This window comes from Chiroxiphia lanceolata, chromosome 8, assembly GCF_009829145.1.
Source record: "Chiroxiphia lanceolata isolate bChiLan1 chromosome 8, bChiLan1.pri, whole genome shotgun sequence".
In the NCBI taxonomy this organism is placed as follows: Eukaryota; Metazoa; Chordata; class Aves; order Passeriformes; family Pipridae; genus Chiroxiphia; species Chiroxiphia lanceolata.
Window position 1 is genome coordinate 36594013 of NC_045644.1, and position 25492 is coordinate 36619504.

At 47.4% G+C, this 25492-nt stretch overlaps 1 protein-coding gene across 9 annotated transcripts in view; it reads right to left on the reverse strand.

The window, feature by feature from the left end:
- Positions 1 to 301: 301 nt before the first annotated feature.
- Positions 302 to 25492, reverse strand: part of SGMS1 (sphingomyelin synthase 1) — an 85404-nt gene continuing 60213 nt past the window's right edge. For all 9 annotated transcript variants that reach the window (XM_032695758.1, XM_032695754.1, XM_032695756.1 and 6 more), the window contains 5 exons: positions 14286 to 15112; positions 8650 to 8767; positions 6162 to 6315; positions 5365 to 5531; positions 302 to 2873 (listed from right to left, as the gene is read on the reverse strand). In XM_032695758.1, the coding sequence (XP_032551649.1) occupies positions 2694 to 2873; positions 5365 to 5531; positions 6162 to 6315; positions 8650 to 8767; positions 14286 to 14896 (1230 nt within the window). In that variant the 5' untranslated portion in view covers positions 14897 to 15112 and the 3' untranslated portion in view covers positions 302 to 2693. The remainder of the gene's footprint in view (positions 2874 to 5364; positions 5532 to 6161; positions 6316 to 8649; positions 8768 to 14285; positions 15113 to 25492) is intronic.

Sequence of the window (25492 nt, forward strand, 5' to 3'; positions counted from 1 at the left end):
CAACGCTTAACAAGGAGCACCATCACAAGCCATCACCCATCTGAGGAGAAACGGTGCTGCCGAGCAGATCCGCCCTGGGAAGGAGAAGGACAAGGCAGCACAGCTCTGGATCAGCCCCAAGGCACAGCATTCCCTGGGTCCCCTCCTCCAGCACAAGGTCACAGCACTGAGCTCCCTGTCCCAGCTTGCTGGACTCCTCTCCCAAGGCAACACGCCCTGCACAAAGGACAGCTCTGCTGTGGGACAGCTGGGACCACGTGGAGCAGCATCCATGCAGTAAGTCAGACACTACAATGCAGGATTCAGCAGATTCCATTTAATGTCATGTGCATATATATCCATACATTTACTTATGTCAATGGTTTGGATGTGCGTGATGCCAGGCCTTGAAAAACCTACTCCTCCCTTTCCGTCTGGGAGCGGGAATTCCCTCAAAAAAATCACCCCAGGGCGCTTTGAAAAGTGACTTTTAACCCCAGAGCTGCCAAGATAAAGCTGTGAATTGAAGGCAAAGCACGTAGAGCTGAGCCCTAAATTCTCAGGCAGCTCTGCAAATGCTGTTGCAAAGGGCTTGGCCAAGAAACCCCCTCCCACCCACCCCGGGAGACAGAGAACTGATAAGGAACAGGTTGGTCTTGTTTATCATCCCAAGCCACAGCCAGCAGAAGCAACACCCCATCAGCTCCTCAAGGAAGTTTTTGGCCAAGGCTGAGGAACAGGGCAGAGAAGTCGAGATAAACCATCCCCAAAAAAGAAAGAAAAGAAGTAGGAAACGACACTTTCACCACCACGGACTCACAGAAATTTTGCTTTTCTTTTCTTTTTTTTTTTTTTTTTTTTTTTTTGGCGTTCAAGCGCCAGGACTGACAGACCCTGGGGCAGTGGACGATGCTCCCCCCGCCCTGTGCTCCGTCCCAGCAGTTCTGGGGTAGGTTTTTCAAGGCCTGGTGATGGCTCCCAGGAAGGTTCCTCCCAACCCGCTCCCGGCTCCCCGCACGCTCGGAATCGATTGCATAGCATTTATTTCAGATAAGGCACTGTTTTGCCCAACAGCAATTCGAAATCAATGCAGTTTCCATACAGTCCAAATTGGATGGCCTACAGTGCAATAACATCAACTTAAAGGCAAGGTTTGGAAGAATAAACCCAGCTTTAAATTTTCAACTTAATATTAAAAAGATAAAGGAAACTACACGTTTCAAAAGCCTTTTTATTTTCCTTCACCATTGTTGTTTTACAATACAAATATCACCTTGTGAATACACAAAAAACCTACAGAAGATAACTCTGCTTCACGTAAAATACAGAATGGATATATATATATTTATATATATATTTTTCTCTTCTTCATTCTTTTTTAAAAAAAACTATTTTTTGTTCTGCACATTGGCAAGTTTAGGATAGGATACTTCCCCAGACATACAGTATGTATGGTAGGAGTGAAACTCAGAATTACATGCAGTTTCTGCACAAATATTTTAAAGAAATAGATTATCTTTGTTGTTTTTCAACAACATTGCAAAAGGGGATGGAGAAACTATACGTAGTTCACTCAGTGATCATTTGTAAAATTCTTAAAAAACAGGAATTCATGGCTGTTTTACTTGTTAAAATCCAGCTACCAAGAATAAAGTGATACTTTTTAGCTTGACCCGCCCACAATGTGTGAACAAGATCGGACCCTTTTTATTTGGTGGGGTGGTTTTTTTTCCCTACACATGGCAATTTCAACATTATAAGCAAATTTCCAGTTTAATTTAGCTATAAATGCAAAAATTAGTAATTATATAGTATATATAATTCTGCTTTCATGGAATACTTTATTTTAAATAAAAACATTTAAGACTGCCTACTGACCATACAATCAAGACAAGAAAGGCACTAGAAACATAGACAAATCTCTCTCTCCCAAGAAGCATTTTCTTTAAATTTTAACTCTCTATTCTCTGACATGTAAAAATCTTTTTAAATTTAATTTTTTTTTCATACACGTTTTGAAAAATAAAGTTAGGAAATACTTAGAAAATCACTTTACATTTTTTCTTTTTTTTTTTTTTTTTCCTTTTTCTTTTTTTTTTTTTGCACTTTTTGACACAGTCAGTCACTGCAGGTTCTACAAAATCAGGATTACCAAACCTTTCTGTGTCTATCATCTTATTCGTAGCGCGGTGCAACAGGTAGAAAGATTTCTTGATTTCACCCAAGGCAGGTATTTAGAAACCTTCATATAGTCATTTGCTAGAAAATGGCTTACAGCCCAATCTTTGGGGCAAGAGATATGAAAAGTATGTTTTCCCAAGAAAATAATATGCTTTGTTCCCAGACGTGACTGGAAAGACCAGAACTTATGATATAAAAGCTCTCATTTATGTTGTCGCATCATATACAAAGGAACATGGCGATGGGCAAATGCAAATCCCAAATCTATCAAGGAGAAAATGTGTAACAGTGCATGATAAGTTAAATTTTTTCTTTATTGTTGTCCAACGCAGAGATCCTTTGGAGAGAAAAAAAGATCACAGTGCTTACCAGGTAACTGAACGGGTCGAGTCGAGGGGAGCTGTTAAAAGAGAGGGTTATAGGGAGCAGTTGATATTTTTTTTATTTTTGTTGTTTTTGTTTTTTTTCTTATGGCATCTTCTCTCGGGGAGTTGTGAGCACTTGGGCCAGGTCCTTTCCCCCGGCACTCGCCGTCACGTGCCGCTGGCCAGGCGGCCGTACTTCACCGGCCGGCCCCGCCGCAGCGCCGGCCACGGCAAGGGCCAGTGGTAGGAGCGAGGTACAATGCCTTGGACATTCTTCTCGAAGTACTGGAAGGGCTTGTACCACCAGACCCTTGCGAGGAGGTTAGTTTGGGAAGCTTCTTTTAGCACCTGCGCCGAGAGAGGAGGAGGAGGAAGGGGAGAGTTAGGAAGGAATTGCGAACCGCCCGCCCGCCTGCCCGCTCGCGCGGCTTCACTGGTCCTGTTCGTCACTGCTGCTTCCAAACAGCTCCCAACACACCCAGAAACACCCCCCAGACAGAGCTGCGCAGACAAAGATCAGGAGAAGCCAAGCTACTCTTCCACAGCCTCCCTGCACACACCCAAGTGAGGTTCACCAGTGTTTCCCAGACCTCAGTTGTTCGACGGGCCCTCAGGGAGAAAAAATGAACGGCCCAAAGATCAGTCTCTGCTCTCCCTTGGGAATGAAAAACCCAACCCAAAGCACAGTTGTTACCATAAGTATCTCCGAAATTCCATGTAGCTCGAGAATGCTTTGGAACTTCCCAGGCAATGAGCAAGGCACACCTCAAACCAGAGGAGGTCAGGAGCCCTGCCCTGCCCTCCACATGCTCCCAGACTGCTCCCACCCACCCTTTTCCTTCTCTTAGCCACAAGCAAGCCCCAGCTGAGACACAAGGAGTGGGCAGGCCCCCAGGGAGTCATCCAACCACCCTGCTGCATGTTTTCAACACCAGAGCCAGGAATCACCAAATCTGCCCATGGCAAAGTGCAAGCACCGGGTTTGTACACTGAGCTCTATCTCCATGTCAAGCTCACACATAAAATAAATCCACTTCTGCTTTTAACTTGAAGGTCAGACAGAAGCCAAAGCCCTCTGCACACAGAGCAGCGTAAGGAAGGAGAGATGAGCACACAAATGTGTGGTCAGGAAAGGATCCAGGGACTGGCATTTCCCAACATTTCAGCAGCTTAGGGAAGCAATGTTGAGCCACCTTCTGAATCACATCATGCAGCACAACAGGCAGGTTTCCACACAGTAAGGCAAAGGGCTTTGCTGAAGCAAGTCCTCATTAGGACTCAGGGTAATCCTGACTCCAGTACTTCCACTTGGAAGCAGGGCCACCCAGCACCTGCTTTAACAGAGCCCAGGAGCAGGTTCAAAGCCTGGAAGCCCATCTGGGGCTGTATGACAAGAGGTACAGAGTCTGAGCACAGGTTGCTATTGGACAGGGTGGCTCCCAGACTGACTGAGCAAAGTGCATCTAATCAGCAATTAGGCATTTTGGGCTAAAAACATACCACTGGGCTTGACTGTGGTGTATTGCTTCAAGTAACACCAAAACCAGAGGAACAATGAATGAGTTGTAGCCAGAAGGCCTTCGGGGGGGCTGGAACTAGATGATCTTGCAGGTCTCTTCCAACCCAGGCCATTCTATAATAACTCTATGATACGATCTAAAACTCTGGACTGTCACAATATTAACTCATTTCCTATCATCACAGTAGGTCTTTCTTAAACATAATTAACTGGAAGTATGTGCAACACACAAGTAAAAAATTCTTTCCACCAAGTGCTCAGAAAATATTTGGACACCAATATGCTGTAGGGGACCTAGAAGCTTCTCTTAACTCAGTCTGTTACCTGTGGCAGAGATTTGTGAATCTCCTCTCATAGAATCAGTACCCTGAGATGAACGGGACCCACAGGGATCATTCAGTCCACCTCCTGGCCCTGCACAGGACACTCCAACAATCCCATCATGTCCCAAACACCCCTTGAGCTCTGGTAGCCTTGGTGCTGTGACCACTGCCCTGGGGAGCCTGGTCAGTGCCAACCACCCTCTGGGGGAAGAACCTTTCCCTGAGATCCTCCCTTGACACAGCAGGGGAGGTTTCACATTCCTCAGCCCTGCAAGCTCCTCTCTTATTGCTCCAGCTCACTGGCAGGGAAAACCAATGACAATAACAGGAGACATCATTTAAACCTCTTTATTCAAACCTTTGATGAATCTTTTACAGCTCCTCTCTGACTGAGTATAATCATCAAGTGCTGTGTCTCCTCCTCAGCAGCTCCTTGTTCTCAGTATTTCCCTCATCACCCTATTTTCCCAGACATGGGCCTTAGGTCAGAAGCAGCCTGTTCTCAGCTGCACTGCCCTCCAAAAGGAAAACATTTCCCTTGGCCAGGAGAACTTCCCACCACTTGGACACATTTAAAAAACTGGTTCATTTTTAGTGAGGCTCTCATACTATTCCTCAAGAGGCCTGTCATCAAACTAAAGGGCACAAGCCACAGAATACAAGGAAAATCCAGCTGGCCTCAACAGGCAAACAAAAACCAAGGCAAAGAACCCCACCATATCTAAATGGTTTGCTCTGCTAACACCAAACTGGCCCAAATTCAGAAGGATTTCAAAAACCGAGGCTATCCAGGGAAAAGCAGAGGCCTGCCTGCCTTGGGTAGATCCTTCACATCTCTCTGTGGCCAAGACACAAGAAGAACCCAACCAGTGATGCCTCTTTCTTTCCTGCAAACCCAAGGGCAGGACGTGGGTGGGTTCACTCCTTCTGGATATTTCCCCGTCACCACCCCACTGCAAGAGGAGCCCTGCAGATCCCAAGAGTGGAAGGAACTCACTTGCTGGTTGGCCATTGTGTGGTACCACCAGAATAGCCTTGTAGTGATGTAGTAAGCCACCACCACGTCCACAGTGTAGTGGTCATGAGCAAGGAGGATGCAGAACATCCCAACCATGCTGAGTGCCCAGCAAAGCCAGTGATACCACCAGAGTCGCCGTGGGGAATCTGCAAGGAAGCACGAGCAGTGGTTATTTCAAAGTGTAGCATTATCAAGACTAGTGCTGTAATTAGCAGAGGTCATGGACTGCAATCCTTGCAGGAAGATTAGGAGCAGGAATGCTGAGATCACAAAATAAGTCCCATTCTCCTAAGGTGTAGCTTAAAATTGCAGTCAGGGTAAGGAGATCCTTGGACAATACAAAGGTTATGAAATCTTTGAAGAAAATACAATATACCCTGGTCAATCTAATTAATCAATTTGTGTTTAGATGAGATATTAGGAAAAAATTCTTCCCTGGGAGGGTGGGGACACTCTGGCACAGGTTGTCCAGTAGAGCTGTGGTTGCCCCATCCCTGGAAGCGTCCAAGGCCAGGTTGGAGTAACCTGGGCTAGTGGAAGGTGCCCCTGCCCATGGCAGGGGGTGGAACTAAATGAGCTTTAGTTCAAACTAAAAACCAACCCCAAAGCACCACAACCCTTGTGGTGAAGGGTTTCCCTAATATCCAGCCTAACCCCACCTGGCACAACTCGAGGCCATTTCCTCTCACCCTGGAAAACCCACATATTTTAACTTTAACTGCATTTACCAACAATAATTCCCTCAATTAGGAAGGAATGAAGAGCCAGGCACTCACACTCTTTGATGAACAGGTAGGTGAGGGTGAGGATGACGGTGTGGCCGCTGTACAGGTAGTCACCACACATGTTGTGGGATCCGGTGATGGACAATCCTCCACCAGCAATCAACTTCATTATCCTTCGCAGGTGAGATTCCCAGTCTCCAAAAAGCTGGTGCAAGAGGAAAACACAAAAGCACAGTAAAATATCAGCTTTAACCTCTCAGGTTAAAGGTTTTAAACCTTTGTTTAAAGCCAAGGGTTTAGCCAGCGACTTTGCCTTTTGGTTCTTCTCTCTTTCTCCTTTGATTCACAAGTTCAATCAGCAAATAAATCCCCAAACTTGGCAGCACCTTTCTAGGGGGGGAAAAAAACTGGAAATGAGCCATGATTTTATTGATGCTTTGCACCTATAACAGCTGGCATTCATGTGAGGTTTTCCTTCTGTTCAAGAGGCAACTCTAAAATAAATTATCTTGTTGATAACAGCACAGGCCCTACTGATGACAATCCAACAGAAACCAGGATGAACTGTACATCCAGCTGCTGAAACCAAGACTTGATGAAGAGTATCTCACTCCAAACCCAAAGGCCACCTTGGAAAAGCCTTCAAAGTAATCTCTTTCCACCTCACAGTCCAACAGAAACATATGTGGTGTGTGTCAGAGCACAGTGCCCAACTTCAAGAAGTGGCAATTAATAGTTTCTGACAGACTTCAGCAGGTTCTTTGCAGGAATTAAGCATTTCCTGTTAACTGTTCATTACAAACATGAAAATGCTCCCTAAAGCCCACTCTTCACAACCATATATAACTTAGTAAGGTGTTGAGAAGTTATTCTTTCCCCACCAGTGTATTTATAGCTTTCAAGAAAACCCAGCTAATCCTTAGTCTGATTGGGGCAATAGAGGAGCACAACACAAGCTTGTCTCTACTTGAGTAATGAGAAGGATTTGCCAACACTGTAAATTCCCAAAAATGGCAATTTATTCCCTTCAGCCCATAAATACCTGTGTTCTTTTTTAATTTCATAACAGATGACTGATCAAACACTGTGTTGACTCCTCTCCCACTCTCCTCTCTTTCCAAAAGCTCTGGGTCCCTCCAAAAGCCACACTTGGCTTGGCAAACATTCTGCTTGGCAAAGTACTGGTGTTAGTACATTCACTGCCTTCACCTCCCTGAGGAACTGCAGCAGTTCAGCTCTGTCTGTACCTGCCAATCCTCACCAAAACAACGGCAGCACGTGCCCCAAGTCACAGCAGGATTTTACTACCTGTCACTTAATTTATGGCTGTGCACACGAAGATATTTTGGGTGACATGAGATGGATGCAACACCACCATCCCTGTCCCATCTCCACCCCAAGCAGGTGAATCACCCTTCCAGGCTGACCAGAAGGGTCTTGTCCAAGCACCTCTGTCCCAGTAGCCTGGTTTCATCCATGGCTTTTGCAAGCCCAGTTTATTTCTTGGCACAACAAACATGAGTCAGTGCTACATTGGGGAGGAGGTGACAAGCCCTTGTGCTACCACAACTGCAAATATATATATATATATGCAGGAGACAGAGTTCCACAGCCTCAGAAAAGCCTCTTGGGGCCATCTTCAAACACAAATCATATTTGGATTTGACACGCTGAGGTGGTTAGAAATAAATGAGTCACACGTGGCACACCTGCAGGCTGCACACCTTCAACTGATTTGGTGGAGACAGAAAACTGCTGATCCTGCAAATTAGTTGAAAATGCCACAGAAGTAGTGGAAATCAGCATTTTGAAAAGGGTGGGAACGACTGCACTGCCCCAAAGCACCTGACAACACCTCCACCAAGAGGGAAGCCAATGATCTGCAGGAGGATGTCCCTGCCAGGCCAAACCAGTGTTCTCAAATTAGAATCACAGAATGGTTCGGGTTAGAAGGCACCTTAAAGATTAGGGACACCTTTCACTAGCCCAGGTTGCTCCAAGCCCCGTCCAACCTGGCCTTGGACACTTCCAGGGATCCAGGGGCAGCCACAGCTTCTCTGGGCAACCTGTGCCAGGGCCTCCCCACCCTCCCAGGGAAGGATTTCTTCCTAACATCCAATCTAAACCTGCTTCCTTTCAGTTTGAAGCCATTTCCCCTTGCCTGTCACTCCAGTTCCCAATCAACAGCCCCTCTCCTATTTCCCCATAGCCCCTTCAGACCCTGGAAGGTGTTGTGAGGTCTCCACACAACCTTCTCTGAACATTCCCAGCTCTCCCAGCCTGTCTCCACAGGGAGGTGCCCAATCCCCTCAGCAACCTGGTGGCCTCCTCTGGACTTGCTCCAACAGCTCCATGTCCTTCTTTGTGCTGGAGGCACCAGAACTGTGCACACCATTCTAGGTGGGGTCTCACCAGAGCAGAGCAGAGGGGCAGAATCCCCTCCCTTAGTAACAATTCTTGAGAAGGTAGTTTTGGGAAGAGCAGGACAGGTGGGAAACATGCAGGTTAAAATGTGGAAAGGCAGCCAGAAGCAGTTTACCTTTGGAGAACACTTGAAATGCATTCCAGGGACTGGGAGCGTGGTCACGTACATTGTAATACACCGGTACAGGTATAGTGTGCCAACTATACAGAAAAATCTTCTGCTAATTATAGACCTAGGAGAGGGGGGGGGAAAAAAAAAAAAGAGGATAAAAATAAGGAAGTCACTCAAGGCAAACAAAATACACAAAAGGTAAATAAAACAAAACCACCAACTGTTTTCTTCTAATGCTTTTGGAACCCGTGACAGTATCGGCTTACACCTGAGAACACTGAACTGCCCCACAAACCTTCCCACGCTTTCCAGGTCACAAACACAAGAGCAACTCAAGTAACATTACCCACGGAGGTGATTACAGGAAATCTAAGGATTAGAACACAAAGGCCTGTGCAGATTGGGTGCTGAAGACATTAAAAGGGATTTCATGCCCCGAACTCCTCCATTAGCTGTGGGCTGTCACCAATTTCCTATTCAAGGCAGGGGATAAAGTTACAGTATTTTCATTCTAAGATGAAAAGAAGGAAGTTTGTTTCAGCTGACACACATATTTAGTAATGACAAAGGGTCTCTTGAGAAGAAAGAGCTTGGATAACCCGAAGGAGTGAGAACACATCATTCCTGAGCAGCATTATAAAGGGAGCAAGTCACATCAGCAAGGAAACCTCCAAACTACAACTGCAGAGCTGCCCTGGCCACAGCACAGGGTGTCTGCAGGGGAAGCCACTCTCCAGGCAAGTGGCCACAGCTGCAAAGACATTTATTACTGAGGGCTGCCAGCGAGTCCCTGGAGAGCAGATGCAATTTTGGGGTACAGAGAGCTAGTTCTGCAAAACCAGCAAGAGCACAGGAGGGAAAGCGAGGCAGCTTGTGCTCAGGAGGGACAGCCAGCCCCAAAACTGGCCCCTTGGGTTTCACCACAGGGTAACAGCTAAGAAAACCTCAAGGAAAGAGCTACAACAATTAAAGCCCCTCTGGCACACCCACCAGGACCAGAGCAACTGCTGGAGAGACCCTAAAGAGACATCACTGCCAGGACTGCAGAAATCAAGGGTAAATCCCATTACAGCAGTTAACCTTTTGTGTCCTACAGACCCTGTTGGTTTTGCTTGATTTTAAATAATTATTTGCAGTTATGGTCATCTCAACTTCTGGCATTCATGGAATCACAGAATGGTTTGGGTTGGAAGGGATGTTAAAGCTTATGTTGTTCCAATCCCCTGCCATGGGCAGGGACACCTCCCACTAGCCCAGGTTGCTCCAAGCCCCATCCAACCTGGCCTTGGACACTTCCAGGGATCCAGGGGCAGCCACAGCCTCTCTGGGCAACCTGGGCCAGGGCCTCCCCACCCTCACAGGGAAAAATTCCTTCCCAATATCCCATCTAACCCTGCCCCTGGCAGTGGAAAGCCATTCCCCCTTGTCTTGGCACTCCAGGCCCTTGTAAATAGTCACTCTCCATCTTTCCTGGAGGCTCCCTTCAGGCACTGCAATTCCTTTGTTGCTATTGTGTTCACTTTTAAAAAAATAGTATTCCTATCAAGCTGAGCTCTTTCAAAACTCAAAATTGGCCATCTTTTTAATTTTTAATAGCTTTTGGCAGAGTTATTAAACTGGAGAGCTCCACTCTTGGAGGAGGATGACTTTGCAGTGCCAGATTAATAACAACTTGAGTGCCTTGATTTATCAGAAAAGCATCAACTCTTACAGGGTAAACACATTTTACACTGGAGTTCTCACTGCTCTAACACAGTATTCCACCTTTTTTCTTCTTTCTTCTGATGTAAACATGGACAAAGACTAGAATTAAAAATTACACTTATTCATGTAGCTCCCCAGACTGAAATTTAAGCATGGAAGGTACCAAGCTGTTGGGACAGGTTTTTTCCTCTGCAGAATTTTTCTCCTGGAAGGGTGATCCAGTGAAGGTCTCACACTTGTGCCTGGCTTTTACTACTTGAATCTGCTTCTTTCTTTATAACCATAAAGGCAAACAGCGGGGTTGGGGATTAAAGACTGAGCAGCACTGTATTTTAAGAGCCTGAAAAAATGGCAGCGTTTTATTGAACACTGAACTTCTCTTTTTAATTAAAATTACCCACAAACCCATTCAATTTAGCTGGATTTGGCATATTTCAGCTTGGGGAAACGTGAGAGTGCTCTGTACTGTAATACATATAAAAAAATAAATGTAAAAAGCCTCATATTTCCCCTTCCTCAGAGGATTTGTGTGCGTGTGTGATTTAGAGCCAGCGATTACTGGCCCAGACAACTCTGTTCCAACTCTCCAGACCTCACCAGTGCACACACTGCTTTTTCAGTCCCATGAGAGAATCAGATGTCAAGCATGGCCAAAATCCAGCGCTGTACTTCTCCCAGAACATCTGGGAATGCTTCCCAGAGAGGCTTGTTCTGCCTCAGCAGCCGGCCCGGACTCCTGGGGCTGCCCCTGGTACCGAGTGCCCAGCCCAGACCTGCACACCCATCCTGCTCCCTGGGCACAAACCAGCCCAACCCCATGCCAGGGACAGCCTCAGGATGATGGGATCACAGAATGGTTGGGGTTGGAAGGCACCCTAAAGAACATCTTGCTCCATCCCCCTGCCCCGGGCAGGGAAACCTCCCACTAGCCCAGGGTGCTCCAACCTGGCCTTGGGCACTTCCAGGGATGGGGCAGCCACAGCTTCTCTGGGCAACCTGTGCCTGTCCCAGGGGCCATGGGAAACCCTGGTTAGCTGCACATACACACCCAACACGCCCCCACAATTTGGCCCCAGTTCTGCAGTCCCACAGAGGAGACACAGAGGTCATATCCCACAGGATCAAGCAATCCCTGGACTGAAGGAGGAGAACCTAAGTGATGAGTATCATGAATGACACATCTCTGTTGTCCTTCTTCATGGCTTGGGAGAACAGCAGGCTCAGCTTGGATGAAATCACTATCAGCAAATAATGGATCTGGTGGGATAAACAACAGGAATTTCACTGCTTGGCAAAGGACAGTGTTTTAAAAAGCCTGAAACCAAAGCCGCCTCAAAGGTTCAACCCAGCCACTGGTTGCAATTCAACTCACAGGTCACAAAGCTGCTGCTTCACCAGTGACCCTGAGCTTGCAGGAGAGACACCCCTGACTGGTGTCTGTCACCTGAGTAGGGGAGCAGCCAGGTCTCATCCTGCCCAGCAGCCAGGGCTGCACATCTGACCTTCACATCAGAGGGGGGGCAAAGCTTAACCCTGACCCATCAGAGGCCAGAGAAGTGAGGAAGGTCCATCGGGCCTAATGCCCTCCCTTTGGTCTTGACTTAAGTGTCAAGTGATAACCCACACTACAGAAGTGATTCAGCTCTTTCTGTAGACCCAAATCACCACCCATTTGGTGGTTCACCATCCAAAGCCACCTCACTAGGTTCCTGTTCCTGGGAGCATCTCTCCTGTTCTTCCCCTCATGATGCTTAGCCACAGCTTGGGCTTCGCAGACTTCAATACCTCTGGCTCATGGATAGAAGATTTTTGGTGTCATGATGCATTAAATGGTGTCACAAGCATTGTGTGACCACTCCACACTGCTGATCAGCTATTCCAGGGCTGATACTGGGGATGGAAAGCTCTGTGACTCCCTGACACCTTCCCCTAACACCAGAAAAAGCCCCCTAAAAGGGGCTTCCCACAGCAGGAGGTTGGAATGGGATGATCTTTAAGGTCCCTTCCAACCCAAACCATTCTGTGTCTCTATAAGGCAGGTGAAAAGGAACACACTAAAGCAAGTGGGGACAGGGTAGGGGGGGAACCTTCACATCTGTCAATGATACCAACATATGCACCTTACCATCAAAGCCAACCCACATCTCACTGCTGCAAAACCTCCGTGGATCTCAAGAATTCTGGTGTTCCTCCCCTAAAGGCTCTGCTCAGCTCCATCACAGGGTGTTTGATCCCTCACACCACCCCATTAACCCCACACCTCTTTCTTGAAGGCAATCCCACATCACCTTCTCCAGGTGTTTCCCTCAGCTTTGCTCAGAGACCTCAAGGAATTAATGGTCCCCCACAGGCAGCTGGAGCAGTGGGAAGAGAGGCTGGAGTGCAGCTGGTAGCACTGCACCCACCAACAGGAGAGTGGTACTGAAGCTAGAACTTCCCTTCAAGGAGCTCTTACAAGTGTAAAACAGTTTAAAATTTTACCTGATAAAATAAAGATGAATAAACCATCACCTCAGTCTTGTGGATTAATCTGCCCCCAGCTGTGTCACACATCCTGCCCCAGGCTAAAAATTCTCTCCTTTTAAGCCATCTGCACCTCATTAAGTGGGTGAACCACCTGCTTGTGTTTAAGTTTTAATGTTTTGCTCCATTACAAGGGCAAGTGATTCACTGGCCACTGCTTTTATTTCTTTCAAAAAGGGAAATCTTTAATTCTAAGGCCATTCCCAAGCCCCGTGAACCAAAGGATCTTGTATTTCACATGGTGGGGCCCAAATTATGTTCCTTCTTCAGTTTTTTACATGAAGTCACCAAAAAGTCAGTGAACAGGTAGAGAATGAGATGTATTAGCAGAGGAGAAAAGAAGAGAAACCCCTCTGGGCAACTGTGGGGCTGTGCTGTGCCTGGCTGTGGAAAGGAAAGGTGTTATGCCACCTCTTACTGCTTAACCTGCCTGACTTTGAACACTTCACTTAGCACGAGGGTTTACATCAGACACTCGTGGTCAGGCAGCCCAAGGTGTGCATTTCCAGCTCTATAAATACCTTGCATTAAACATCCACGTGCTCTCTGAGGAGGGGAAGTGGCAGGTTAATTCCACCGCAAGGCAAATTCACCCTTGCAACTGTGACCAGTATGAGCAAGAGGCTGGGAACAAGCACTGAGACCTTCCAAATTCACTGCAGATCTATGCTTTTGCTTATTTTATGATTAGCTGTTGGACATCCCTTGTGTTTGACATTACCTGCCCCACCCAATGGCAAGAAAAGAACGTACTTCAATGCTTTTTTCACAAAGCAATATTCAGGTGCACAGGATAATCCCCCACCTGCTGCTTTTGTGCAGGAGTTTTAGGTCAGGCAAAGCACAGAGACACTAAATCACAGAATATACACAGCTATATACTATAATCAAGTTAAACTCCTGGCCCTGACCCTCAGAGCGTTGTCCAAATCCTCCTGGAGCTCTGGCAGCCTTGGAGCTGTGCCCACTGCCCTGAGGAGCCTGTTCAGTGTCAACCACCCTCTGGGGGAAGAACCTTTCCTGAGATCCAACCTGACCCTGTCCTGACACAGCTCCAGCTGTTCCCTAAGATCCTGCCCTCACAACAGTGTGAGCTGTGCTCCTTCTAAACAAACAGAACAAGCAACTGAGTTCAGAACATATTTCACCCAGTTCCTGGGCTTTTCACACATAAAAAGGGCTGTGGTTAGTTGTGCAGACAAGCACAACCAGGGGTATTGTTTAGTTTCTTAGGGAACAGTTGGATCAAACTTCTGCCTTTTGCACAAGCAGCTTGTGCAGCACGGTACCTATTTCAGTTCTGGAAACCCAAATCAGAAGATCACAAGAAGCTTCACTTCACTTGGATGTAAACCAGCACCTCCCCTCCAAAAGCTGTCAGAAGCACTCAGTTTTCTGAAGGTTTTACTTACTTGTACTTTAAGAGCAGCCACTGAACAAACCACAGTCCTACAAGGATCATGCCGTTGATTTCACAAATAGAAAAAGCCCATTGCACCCGATCAAAGCGATCAAAAAATGCATCTGGGAGGGGAGGCTGCACCTCCTTGGGAGGCACTCGTTCGTGGACGACTGAGATAGTCACTGTGGTAAAGACGAAACAAGAAAGTGCATAAATAAAAGCCAGGAAAGTCTTGCCCCACTCCATGGGGTACTGCGAGCGCTCCGGCTCTGGCATGGGGATCTTTATCATCTCCTTCTTGAACCCGTTTGGCACCCCGTTGAGCTTGGCCTTGCCGCCGAAGCCGTTCTCGCCGCCGCCGCCGCGGATGTGCCCGTTGGCGTGGCCGTTCTTGTGAGCCTCCATGTGGTGAGCCATTTTCAGAGTCTCGATCATGTGCAAGAGCCGCTGGCCGCTGTCGGAAGACACCCGGGACAGAGGCGTCCTCTTAAAGTCCTCCTCCGTCAGGTTGATGAGGTCCCGCCCGGTGAAGCCCCTCAGGGGCTCGCAGTACTCGGGCACCGCGTTCTCCGTCAGCCAGCTGGTCACCTCCTCGGGTGACCACAGCACCACCTCTTTCATCTCGCCAGGCAGCCGGGGCGCGGTCTGGCATGGATCTCACAGGGGGCAGCGCTCACTGCCACTCCGGCGCGCTGGGAAGCTCCTCCTTGGCTTCATCCTGTCCCAGGATCTGGCCGGAGGCGGGTGCCCGTCTCTAACCCGCCCACAGGAGCATCCGGGCGCCGTGGCAGAGCATAGGAGTCACTTCACTTCATATTCGTGTTGGCATTCTTCTTCCTGGGGAGGAGAAACACCCAAAAGCACTCGTTAGGACAGTGTTTTGTTGGCAGTTCAGGGACAAAGACAAAGTTCCTGCAGGAGAACACCTCGATTCTGCATGGAAAAGACCAACCCATTTGAGCTCCAGCCTTGGACACAGAGCACTGTCCTTCCTGGCCTTGCTGCTGATTCCTTAAGAGCTTTAACACCACTTTGCAGCTGTGGGAAGACTCCTGCCTGCTCTGTAGTTGTTGCATTTTCCATTGCTATGCAGCTCTGGTCCATAACCAGCATCCAAACTCCTCTTACATTCCTCATACGCATGGATTTAAGGATCTACAGAGGGAATGTTCAGCATTATTCATGTCAGAAGCCTCTTCTCCCCCTGACAGACCAGTACCTTAATGCAATGTTTTGCACTAGTGATTGAACATGAAGCCTGGTTTTTGTTCTGCAAGGCAAAACCCACAAAATCCCAGAACGGTTTGGGCTGGAAAGGACCTTAGAGACCATCTCATTCCCACCCACTGCCATGGGCAGGGACACCTTCCCCTAGACCAGGTTTGCTCCAAGCCCTCCAAGTCCAACCTGGCCTTGAACACTTCCAGGTGCCATATCTAATGTACCAGGTCACCAACAGCCAAAAATGATGCAAGGATCTACCCTCTGGGCCAAAACACCAGCAGGAAAATCAGTGTCCAAACAGATTAGCCCAAAAATAAAGCATTTAGGCTTGCAGGTGTTTTAGCAGCTCTTTGAGGTAGATTTTACTGTTTCCATGGTATAGTGCTACAATTCAAAGAATTGTTTTCTATCAGCTAAAAAAAGGAACCAGGAGGAAAACAAAATTTTAAAAGAAAAGACGAACTAGGTAAGAAACTTCTACACCCAGTGAATTACAAAAATAGCTTAGAAAACCTGGTCACTTCCAATACAAAAGTTACAGGAAAACAGATGTTACTTCCTGAATTTTTGAGGCACAAGCAGCAAGAGGCTGTGGTCCCGTGGCAGTGACCACCACCAGCAAATCCCCAGGTCTGAGACATTTATTCAACCAACCAACAAAAACTGATCCTCCCCAGAGCAAAAAGAAGGCACCAGTGAACCCCCTGTCTCCAACCTACCATCCCACAGACCATGTGTGAGAAAGAAAGTAACAGCATGGGGAAAAAAAAAATTTATTTTGAAAAGTCACATCAAGCCTTTACCAGCTTCAAGAATATTTTTAGCCTCTTACAGGCTACCAAGTGTTTGTGTTTCATTGCAGGGAGCAAAGCTGTGACTGAGAAAAACCAAAATAATTTACTCTACTGGCAAGATTGGAGGTGAAGTGGTTCAGAGCAGATACAGAGCTTTACTCCTGTACAAACATGACCACACTGCACACCAATGTATTTTTTGACCTGTTGCCTCTGAACTCAGCAGGAAACACAGGGTGCAGTTTTCAATCTGTTTTTCCCTGGAATGAACCATGATGGTTGAGAAAAGAAAAGAGCTCTGGAGGAAGGACTGGCAGTACTTTCAATAGGGCACCTCTCCCTTGCTGGGACATATTTAAATCCGTGGAGCAAACCAGGGATGGAGATGACTCTTCCACCTTGTGAATATCTGTGTTGTTTTAAAACAGAAGGGAAGATGCAGCTCTATTTTCTTTCCTTTTTTTCCTCAGTACCAAGGAAGGCTTTCAGCCACAGATTGCTTCATTATTCAAGTTGTGTTTAGCAAATCAGTATTTAGTTACAGAGCTCTGAACACGGAAATAGGACTGAATTATGCATGGTAACCCACATCAGAAGCTCCTACAAGGCTGGCACTGAAGGAGAGCAGCTCAGCTCTCCACTGTGCCCATCTCTGTGTGCTCTCTATACTTGAGGTATCCCAGGGCACAAAAATTCCCAACTAGTCCTAACAGACTTCTCCACGGGCTTCTTGTTTCCAAGGATGATGCTGTTAAAGCCTAAGTTATTTATTTTTTAATGCTGTTACAACACCTGGGCTCTTGGTCTGCAGCAGGGCCTCAGCTTCCCCGTGCTGTTCCACAGCTCCACTGCTGCCTCTCCAAGTTCTGTGTGTTACAAACCCAGCCTGGCTTTGGGCTGTCAGAGCACCCTGTGTACACCACGAGGGGGGGCAACATTAAACCTTTTCAACTTCAAACACTGGAGTGACTGAATCCCCATTTCCAGGCAAACCCTGAGCCATTATCCTCCCAACAAACCGGCTTTCTGTCCACTCCCTGACGACATTCTTAAGGACTCACAATCCCAAAGATACAGGGCAAAGGGCTCCATTCATCACTGCTTGGGAGCCTGTAGCCAACCTTCAAACTACATCTCAACAGCCAGGAAAGGTTTAGACTGGACAGTAGGAAAAATGTCTTCACTGAAAGGGTTGTCCAGCCCTGGTGGTGTCACCAGCCCTGGTGGCATTAAAAGACGTGTGGATGTGGCACTTGGGGACTGTGCTTTAAACTCACCACCAGCGATGTATTTAAGGTACCACACAGAAGAATAAAGACTGCTTGACTTCAACTTCTGTAACTTTATGGATTATGAAACACAAATCTATCTCCTAAGAGTCTTAAAAACAAGAAATCCCATCTCACGGGTAGAGGCACAGACATCCAGCCCATCTGGTGCTGGCTGGAAGGACAGATGGATGGAAGAGGATGGTGAGGGGTTCACCAAGGAGCTACGGAGCACAAAGTTCAGTCCTCAGGGCTGACATTTCTGGGAGCACGAGCCAGCTGCAATCCCAGCCCGCTGCTCTCACACCACCAGTGTGTAAATCACTATCCAGTACCTTTTGTAAAAGCAGAGTAACTGATACTCACGGGAGGAAGGCTCAGAGGAAAGACAATACTCTGTGCCAAGGACACAGGCCATGGAGTTGTTTTCATTGAGAGTTAAAATGAGGAAAACCAACTAGAATTTCTAACAGCACCTACCATTCAAGCCTCTGTTTCACAGCCTGTCTAACGGAGGAGGAACAGGCGAAAAAGCTTCTTTACAAACACCTTCCAGCTTGTCACATTAAAAATTCCTTGTTCCCTATGATGTATCTGTGACAGCTTGATCAGGTAAGGTTTGCAGAAACTGTACAGGAGACTAACAACACTCACTGACCCCCTGTTGCCACAAAAGGTCTCATCCTCTCCACAAAAGGTGAGGACCAGCATCGGCTGCTGCCAGGCCACGTCCATGGGCTCAGCTCCATCCTACAAGGATGGGCACACACAAGCCTCCCCAGCTCTGACATGAGCTCTTTAGGCTGGGCCAGGCCACTGAAACACTCCCTCCATCTGCAGCAGAGCTGCTTCATTAAGGAATTATAAATAACAATGTGATTACCACAACAATGCCAACTGCACTATGATAATGATGCCGTGTAAAACCGGTATCTCAAAATACCCGGCACAAGACCCAGCAGGATGAGACAACCTCATCAAGGGCTCCAGGCCCCACCTCCTCCTGTTTACATGACCTTTTTCCCCCCCCTGTTCCCAGCAAACGCTCAAGTGCTAACTCAAAACATCAGGAGTAATTGCCACCACCACTTCAATCTGCACGTCTGTGGTTCTAACCCCGTGACCACGGCCACCCCAGCAGCTTGAACAAGGATTTGAGAGGGCACTAACTATACACAGCCTTGGCTATCAAGACTTGTTCTCTTTTGCACTGCTTTGCAGAGGTGCTGTTGGGCAAAAGGGCTGAGTGTGGGAGCAACCAACTCATTGGTTAAAGGGCGAGATAATCAGCCACAAAGTCATCAGCTGGTTACACCTCCACACTTAGAATCATGGAATGGTTTGGGTTGGAAGGGACCTTACACATCATCCTGTTCCACCCCCTGCCATGGGCAGGGACACCTTCCACTAGCCCAGGTTGCTCCAAGCCCCGTCCAACCTGGCCTTGGACACTTCCAGGGATCCAGGGGCAACCACAGCTTCTCTGGGCAACCTGGGCCAGGGCCTCCCCACCCTCACAGCCAACAATTCCTTCCCAATATCCCATCTATCCCTGCCCTCTGGCAGTGGGAAGCCATTCCCTCTTGTCCTGTCCCTCCATCCCTTGTCCCAGTCCCTCTCCAGCTCTTCTGGAGCCCCTTTAGGCCCTGGAAGAGGCTCTCAACTCTCCCTGGAGCCTTCTCTTCTCCAGGTGAACCCCCCCAGCTCTCCCAGCCTGGCTCCAGAGCAGAGGGGCTCCAGCCCTTGGAGCATCTCCACAGCCTCCTCTGGATCAGGTCCAAGAGGTCCTTGTCTTTCCTGTGCTGAGAACAAGACCCAGGTTTGGGGTCTTCTTGCAAGCAGAAAGCATTAAGTCTTGCAATTAACACTGATAAGAGAAAACCACATTCAGCAGCAAAAAAAAGACCCCCAAAACCACCTCCAAACTCCTCCTTAAACACTTTGAAACTCGACTGAAGAAAACCAAAGTCCTCCCAAATCAAATCATGACTTCCTTTTACTCTCTAAGCTTCGCTGCCAAGGCAACAGTCACTATAGAAATCAGTAAAATCCTCAGCCATTTCAGCAGCTCCTCACCAGGAGCCAGGAGATTTTCCAGTCCTTCCAGAGGCAGTGGGTGTGTTTCACTTGCAACCCTGAGCGCCCTTCCCAAACACCCCAGGAAAGTTGAGATGATCCCACCACCAGTGAACAACAGAGTTCAATGAGCGAGGTCCAGGGACAGGCACAGATGGGAGACACAACAGTGACCTTTTGTGCTTGGAAAACAGACCCTGAGATTTACACTCATTACATGTGCACACAAACAACCAGGAGAAATCCAACTGCTGTAAGGATAGAAGGAGACTTAAAGCTTTATAAACCAACCCACAAGGGAATTCCCCAACCCCACTGGCGAGCAGGAGTTACACAGGAGCCTTTTTACAGCACAAAAACTGTTACACCAGGGTCTGAGTCACTGCTACAGTCACCTCCTCTACAGGCATTTTATCATCACCAACAATAACATTGACACCTCAATAACTGGACGTCCTGTCCTGGACAAGCACCTCTGCACACCAGTGTGTGAGGAAAGGGCGATGCCTGCCACAAATTATGTGCTGGACAGCACTGATGAGCTCTCAAGCAATGTTTCCCTCTCTCCAGGGCAGCCTTGCCACCAAACCAAGATCAATCACCCCTTACAAGGGACTGCTGGCACTCTAAAACGTGCCAGGAAAGCTGATTTTGTACTGTAAATACAAACATATGCAAATATATAATAGCTGTAAGTATAAAATCAAAGCACAGGTGGGCTCATGACTCACACAGAGCTCCAGGAAAGGTTTCCAAGGTCGTCCCCAGATGGAAAACATTGTCCTGTGGACACCAAGTCAGAGCAAGTGGAGTTACTACTACGAAAAAGAGAGGCTGGGATCAATATGCAAAGCAACACCCACATACCCTAAGCAGCTACTTATGTAGCTTCAGAGAGAAAAAAACCCTCTGCCTGTATACTACATAAATCCCCAAGCAGCCCATTTTTTTCCAAATTACTTTATACCAAGAAGGAAAAGAACTCTCAGCATGTATTTCCTATCCTAATTTAATAAAAAGAAAAATCCACTCACGGGCCGAGATCTCGGTTTAACAGCTCATAACCCAAGCCCAGAGTTCAGCAGCGAGGATTTAAAAATGAAAGTACTTGTAGCACATTTGAATAACCAAACAGCTCATCTCCAGATGGGAACCACCATCAGGGAGTATCTCCATCACAGAAACGTCTACAGGGATGTGCACGGTGATCCAGACCCCTTTTTCCTCCAAACCTGATGAAGCCTCATCCCTTTGCTTCTTCAGGAAGTCGAGGGAGGTGGTTCTGCCCCTTTACTCCGCTCTCATGAGACCCCACTGGAGCTTAGAGCTACCTGGTCTGGTGGAAAGTGTCCCTGCCCATGGAAGGGGCTGGAATGAGATGATCTTTAAGGTTCTTCCAACCCAAACCATTCTGTGATTCTATGATTCAAAGCCCTACATATCTCTGCTCAGCCTTCTTCCTCTCCCTTTCTCCTTGTGGTTGGAAGTAGTGATGGAAACCAGCAAACACTCTCAGGAGGCTTCACCCAACCAGGAGCAGTTGCTAAGCAGGGCTTTTGTTTTCATAGTACGGAAATCCTGCTTCCAGTGATACGGGGATGGAAAGGATGGGGTGGGGAGGGCAGGGCCTGCCTCCAGTTCAAGTTCCAAACAATTATTTCACACTGGGAAGTTCTCCTCAAATGCGGGAGGCAGAGCCAGGCACCAGGCCCAGAGCCCGTGCCGGCACCCAGGGGCACAGCCATGGCCTTCCTGCCCAGGGCAGGGGTAACCCAAGCACTCATCTCCTTCTGTACTCCGTTCCACAATCCTAATGGCTCAATCCTAAAGTAATTTATCACCTGCAGCACAAGTGGGACCGATACCAGCTTATTTTTCAACAGCTGCAACAGGAAACCCACCTTCCACATTCCACCCCCAAACGCAAAGGGGTGCATGAAAATATTAACAGACCATCACAAATCCTTAAATATGAGGTAAGATGGGACATGAGGAAAAAATCTTCCCTGTGAGGGTGGGGAGGCTCTGGCACAGGTTGCCCAGAGAAGCTGTGGTTGCCCCTGGATCCCTGGAAGTGTCCAAGGCCAGGTTGGCCGGGGCTTGGAGCAACCTGGGCTAGTGGAAGGTGTCCCTGCCCATGGCAGGGGGTGGAATGAGAACTCCAAGGTCCCTTCCAACCCAAACCACTCTGATTTTGAGTAATCTGTTTCGACACCAGGACTTTTATCTCTCCAACAGCTTTCTACAGCAAGATCAACCTCCCCCCACCCTCCTGGTCACAAACAAAACCCCCCTCGGGCACCACCACTCGCGCCACGCTCAAACCTTGCCCGTCTGGGTCCTGGACTGGAGCAACCCTGAGTGTTCCTGGGCTCCGTGCTCAGGCAGCAGCAAGCTCTGGCCGCCGTCTCCAACACAGCTAAACACACATCCCTGTGATGCCTCAGGATCTGGGTCAGCCAGAGATAGGGAAGAGCTGGAAACAGAGCCCCGTGTCCTCGTGCAACCTCCGAGCTAACACCGCTACTGAAGAGCACGGAGCGATTCCTGCCTTCCTCTCGAGACCACCCAAACCTCCTTACATTTATACACAAACAGCAAAAGATCTCCAAAGCAAAACAAATTAAGCTCATAAAAAGCAAAGCAGAAAAAGCAGGTTTTTTCCCCCCTAATGGATGGAAAGAGGAAAATAAGGAGAGATTATATGTCTGCAACGTGTTTCGTATTTAACTCAGTGCAGGTGTTTGGGGGGGGGTTGTGAGGTTTTTTTTACCTACAGTGACTACCTGGAAGTCGTTTATTGTTAGAAAGTCAGATTTGTGGTGAGCCTCTGGGAATGTAAGTGGTAGCACAAATTTAAAATAAAAAAAAAAGTAATGGAAACAGGAAGGGAAGTTACGCTCAAGGAAACTGAGAAGAGTCTTGTGACTGATGGTAACATGGCTCTAAAATGCAGACTCCAGCATAATTTTCCAAGCCAGCCATGCAGATTAGGAAAAGGAAAGCTGGCAGAAACCACAGCAAAAACAGAGCCTCACTGAAAGCTTAAATCAAGTATTTGTCATAGTTTTTAAAATTTGGGTTTGTTACTGGATATGTATTAGACAGTAGCCAGACCACAACAGTTGCTTTCTCCAAACAGTCTTTCCCAGAGTTACAAGTAAAGGAGAAGAAAACTAAGTTTACACACTATGAATCTCAGCCTAGAATATTTCCATATTTCATTAGCAATATAAATATTTTATTTCAAATACCCTACTTTTGAAGCCCAACACATCAGACCCAGATCAAAAAGACTCCAAGCCTCAAGAACTGTAATATAAATATCTATAGATCCTCATGCATGATGCTGTCCTCTGCATTTCAGCTGTTACTATTCATAAACCCACTCAAAAGACCATCAACATGATTCATTTTCAATGCTGCTCCTCTTGGAAAACAAAATTTATTTTTTATTAATTTAGTTTCATGTAACACAGTGATCTTGGTTTGAAAGGCACATCACAAATGGTCAAGATTATTTCTGGTGCAAATAGTCCAAATTTTTGAGCATTGAACAGTTCTCCTCTCTCCAGCAATAACCTCTTCAGAGCTGTACCGTAAATCGAATATGTCTCTGGAATAGTTCTGCATGAAGGAGAGGAAGACTCTTATTGCAGAGTTGGTCTAGAAAAATTAGAAACCCGGAAAAGGATAGAAGAAGTGAAAAAAGAAAACCAACCCCAAACAACTTTGATTGCCAACACATCACAGGCGTACAATCCACACGATGGGAATTTGTCTGACTAGAGCCAGATCTCCTGACAATTCAGACGGGCTGCCCTGGTATCTTCCCTTCTGTGGTTTTCCCGCTCCAAGCAGGAAAAATCCCCTCAGTTTGCCAAACTCCAGCCACCTTCCTTTCTCCCCATCACACGGGTGCCAAATCCCTGTGTTTGCACTGGAGATCTGCCACCGTTGGCCCCGGTGGCAAAAACGCGCTCCAGCAAAATCCACCGCGGCTGGAGACACGAGCCCTCCCCCTCCCCAGTGCAGCCATCCAGGAGCTCCTTCCTCGACAGCAAGAGGGCCAAGGAGAAGGCCAAACAACTCTGCTCCCTATTCTAAGGGTCCCCATTTTTTGACTTTTATAGGTAACTTTGTGGTTGTAGCCTGGTGTTTTGGGACTGCTGATGCCACCACCGAAGGTGACACTTTGATGCTGCCACAAGCTCCAAATTTCAGAATTTGGACTCCAGAAACCCAAGATATTCCTTCCCCCAGCGCTGACAAGTAGCTTTATCTCTGTATCAGGCCTCAGATTATAGAGCCACTGACTATTCCTACTCAGCTGCTCCCCATCTATGTCAGATGTGACGTCCCTGCCACCGATGAGCCTGTGACACCAGCAAATCCTGCTTAAATCTTCCTGCTGACAACAACTGGGCATTGCACCACCAAAGAATAGATATACACAAGCGTTCTCCCTGAAACATGAGGCATTCCTAACATTTTTAATTGATACATACTCTAAGATCACAAAACAACACTGAAAAGGTGCTTGGTTCCACACTGACCGTGTGTATTACCAGGTATGGGTGACACAAGCCACGAGCAGAATCACTTGAAGTCATTTACAGTGTGTTCAAAGTCTGCAAAATATGTTTTTAACATTCCTCTCAGCTCAACGTTATGATCAATTACATTCACAAATAAGGAGAAATAAGGAAAGATAAGGAACTCTGATCTTGCTATCTAACTGTTCTGGAAATCATGAATATTTCAATAACCACTTCAAAGCCTCAGAAGTAAGTTCCTCCTGCAGACACATCCAATTACCTCTAAATTTTTTTCCTAGTGACACACTCGAGGCACAGGAGATGTGTCTGTGTCACATTGTCCCAACATCTTTATGGAGATGTCCATCAGCCACTCGGTTATGATCCCAGGGACAATCTCCAGTGCGGTGGCTCTCAGCCATCCCTTCTCCTGCAGGCAGGGCCTCCACTATCTGGCACACTGAACATGAAAGGCTGGCTGGCTGTGTAACAAATTCACATGCTGAACTGGTAGGATTTGAACACATCAATCAAATCAGTTCAGAAAGTAACCTGTAATTCCAGCCAAACAAGAGAATCTCAGCTGCAGGTACTGGGCAAGTCCGACCAGCTTGTGCTCACGCCATGGAATTTAAGCTACAGTTAAAAAGAGAATCAAAATCACAGAATGGTTTGGGTTGGAAGGGACCTTAAAGCCCATCCAGTCCCACCCCCTGCCATGGGCAGGGACACCTTCCACCAGCCCAGGTTGCTCCAAGCCCCATCCAACCTGGCCTTGGACACTTCCAGGGATCCAGGGGCAGCCACAGCTTCTCTGGGCAACCTGGGCCAGGGCCTCCCCACCCTCACAGGGAAGAATTTCTTCCCAATATCCCACCTAACCCTGCCCTCTGTCAACTTTAAACAAGAACAGTATTTTCCCTCACAACCCCCTCCATCTGGGGAACGCTGTCATCCACTCCTTCCCACAGCCCGGAAAACTGCTGCAAAGCGACTTGAAGCTCAGGAAGCAGTTTGTTCACCCTTCGCAACCAGAAATAATTGAAAATACTTAAATCAGACGCCTCCTGAGACGGTTGGTCATGCAATACCTCTTCTCCTGACACAGAAGGGATGGAGGGATGTCCAACTGACACAGCATGAGGGCACAGCCTCCAGCAAACTTCACTTACCAGTCTAAACATTTTCTTTTAACTAAAGGAAGGCAAACCGAGCGTTACACTACAAACTGGCTGATGCACTCCCCAGAATCTGTGCTTCCTTTCGTTAAGCTGCACATTAGGTAGGAGGAATTTACAGCTTGTAGCACCTCATGTC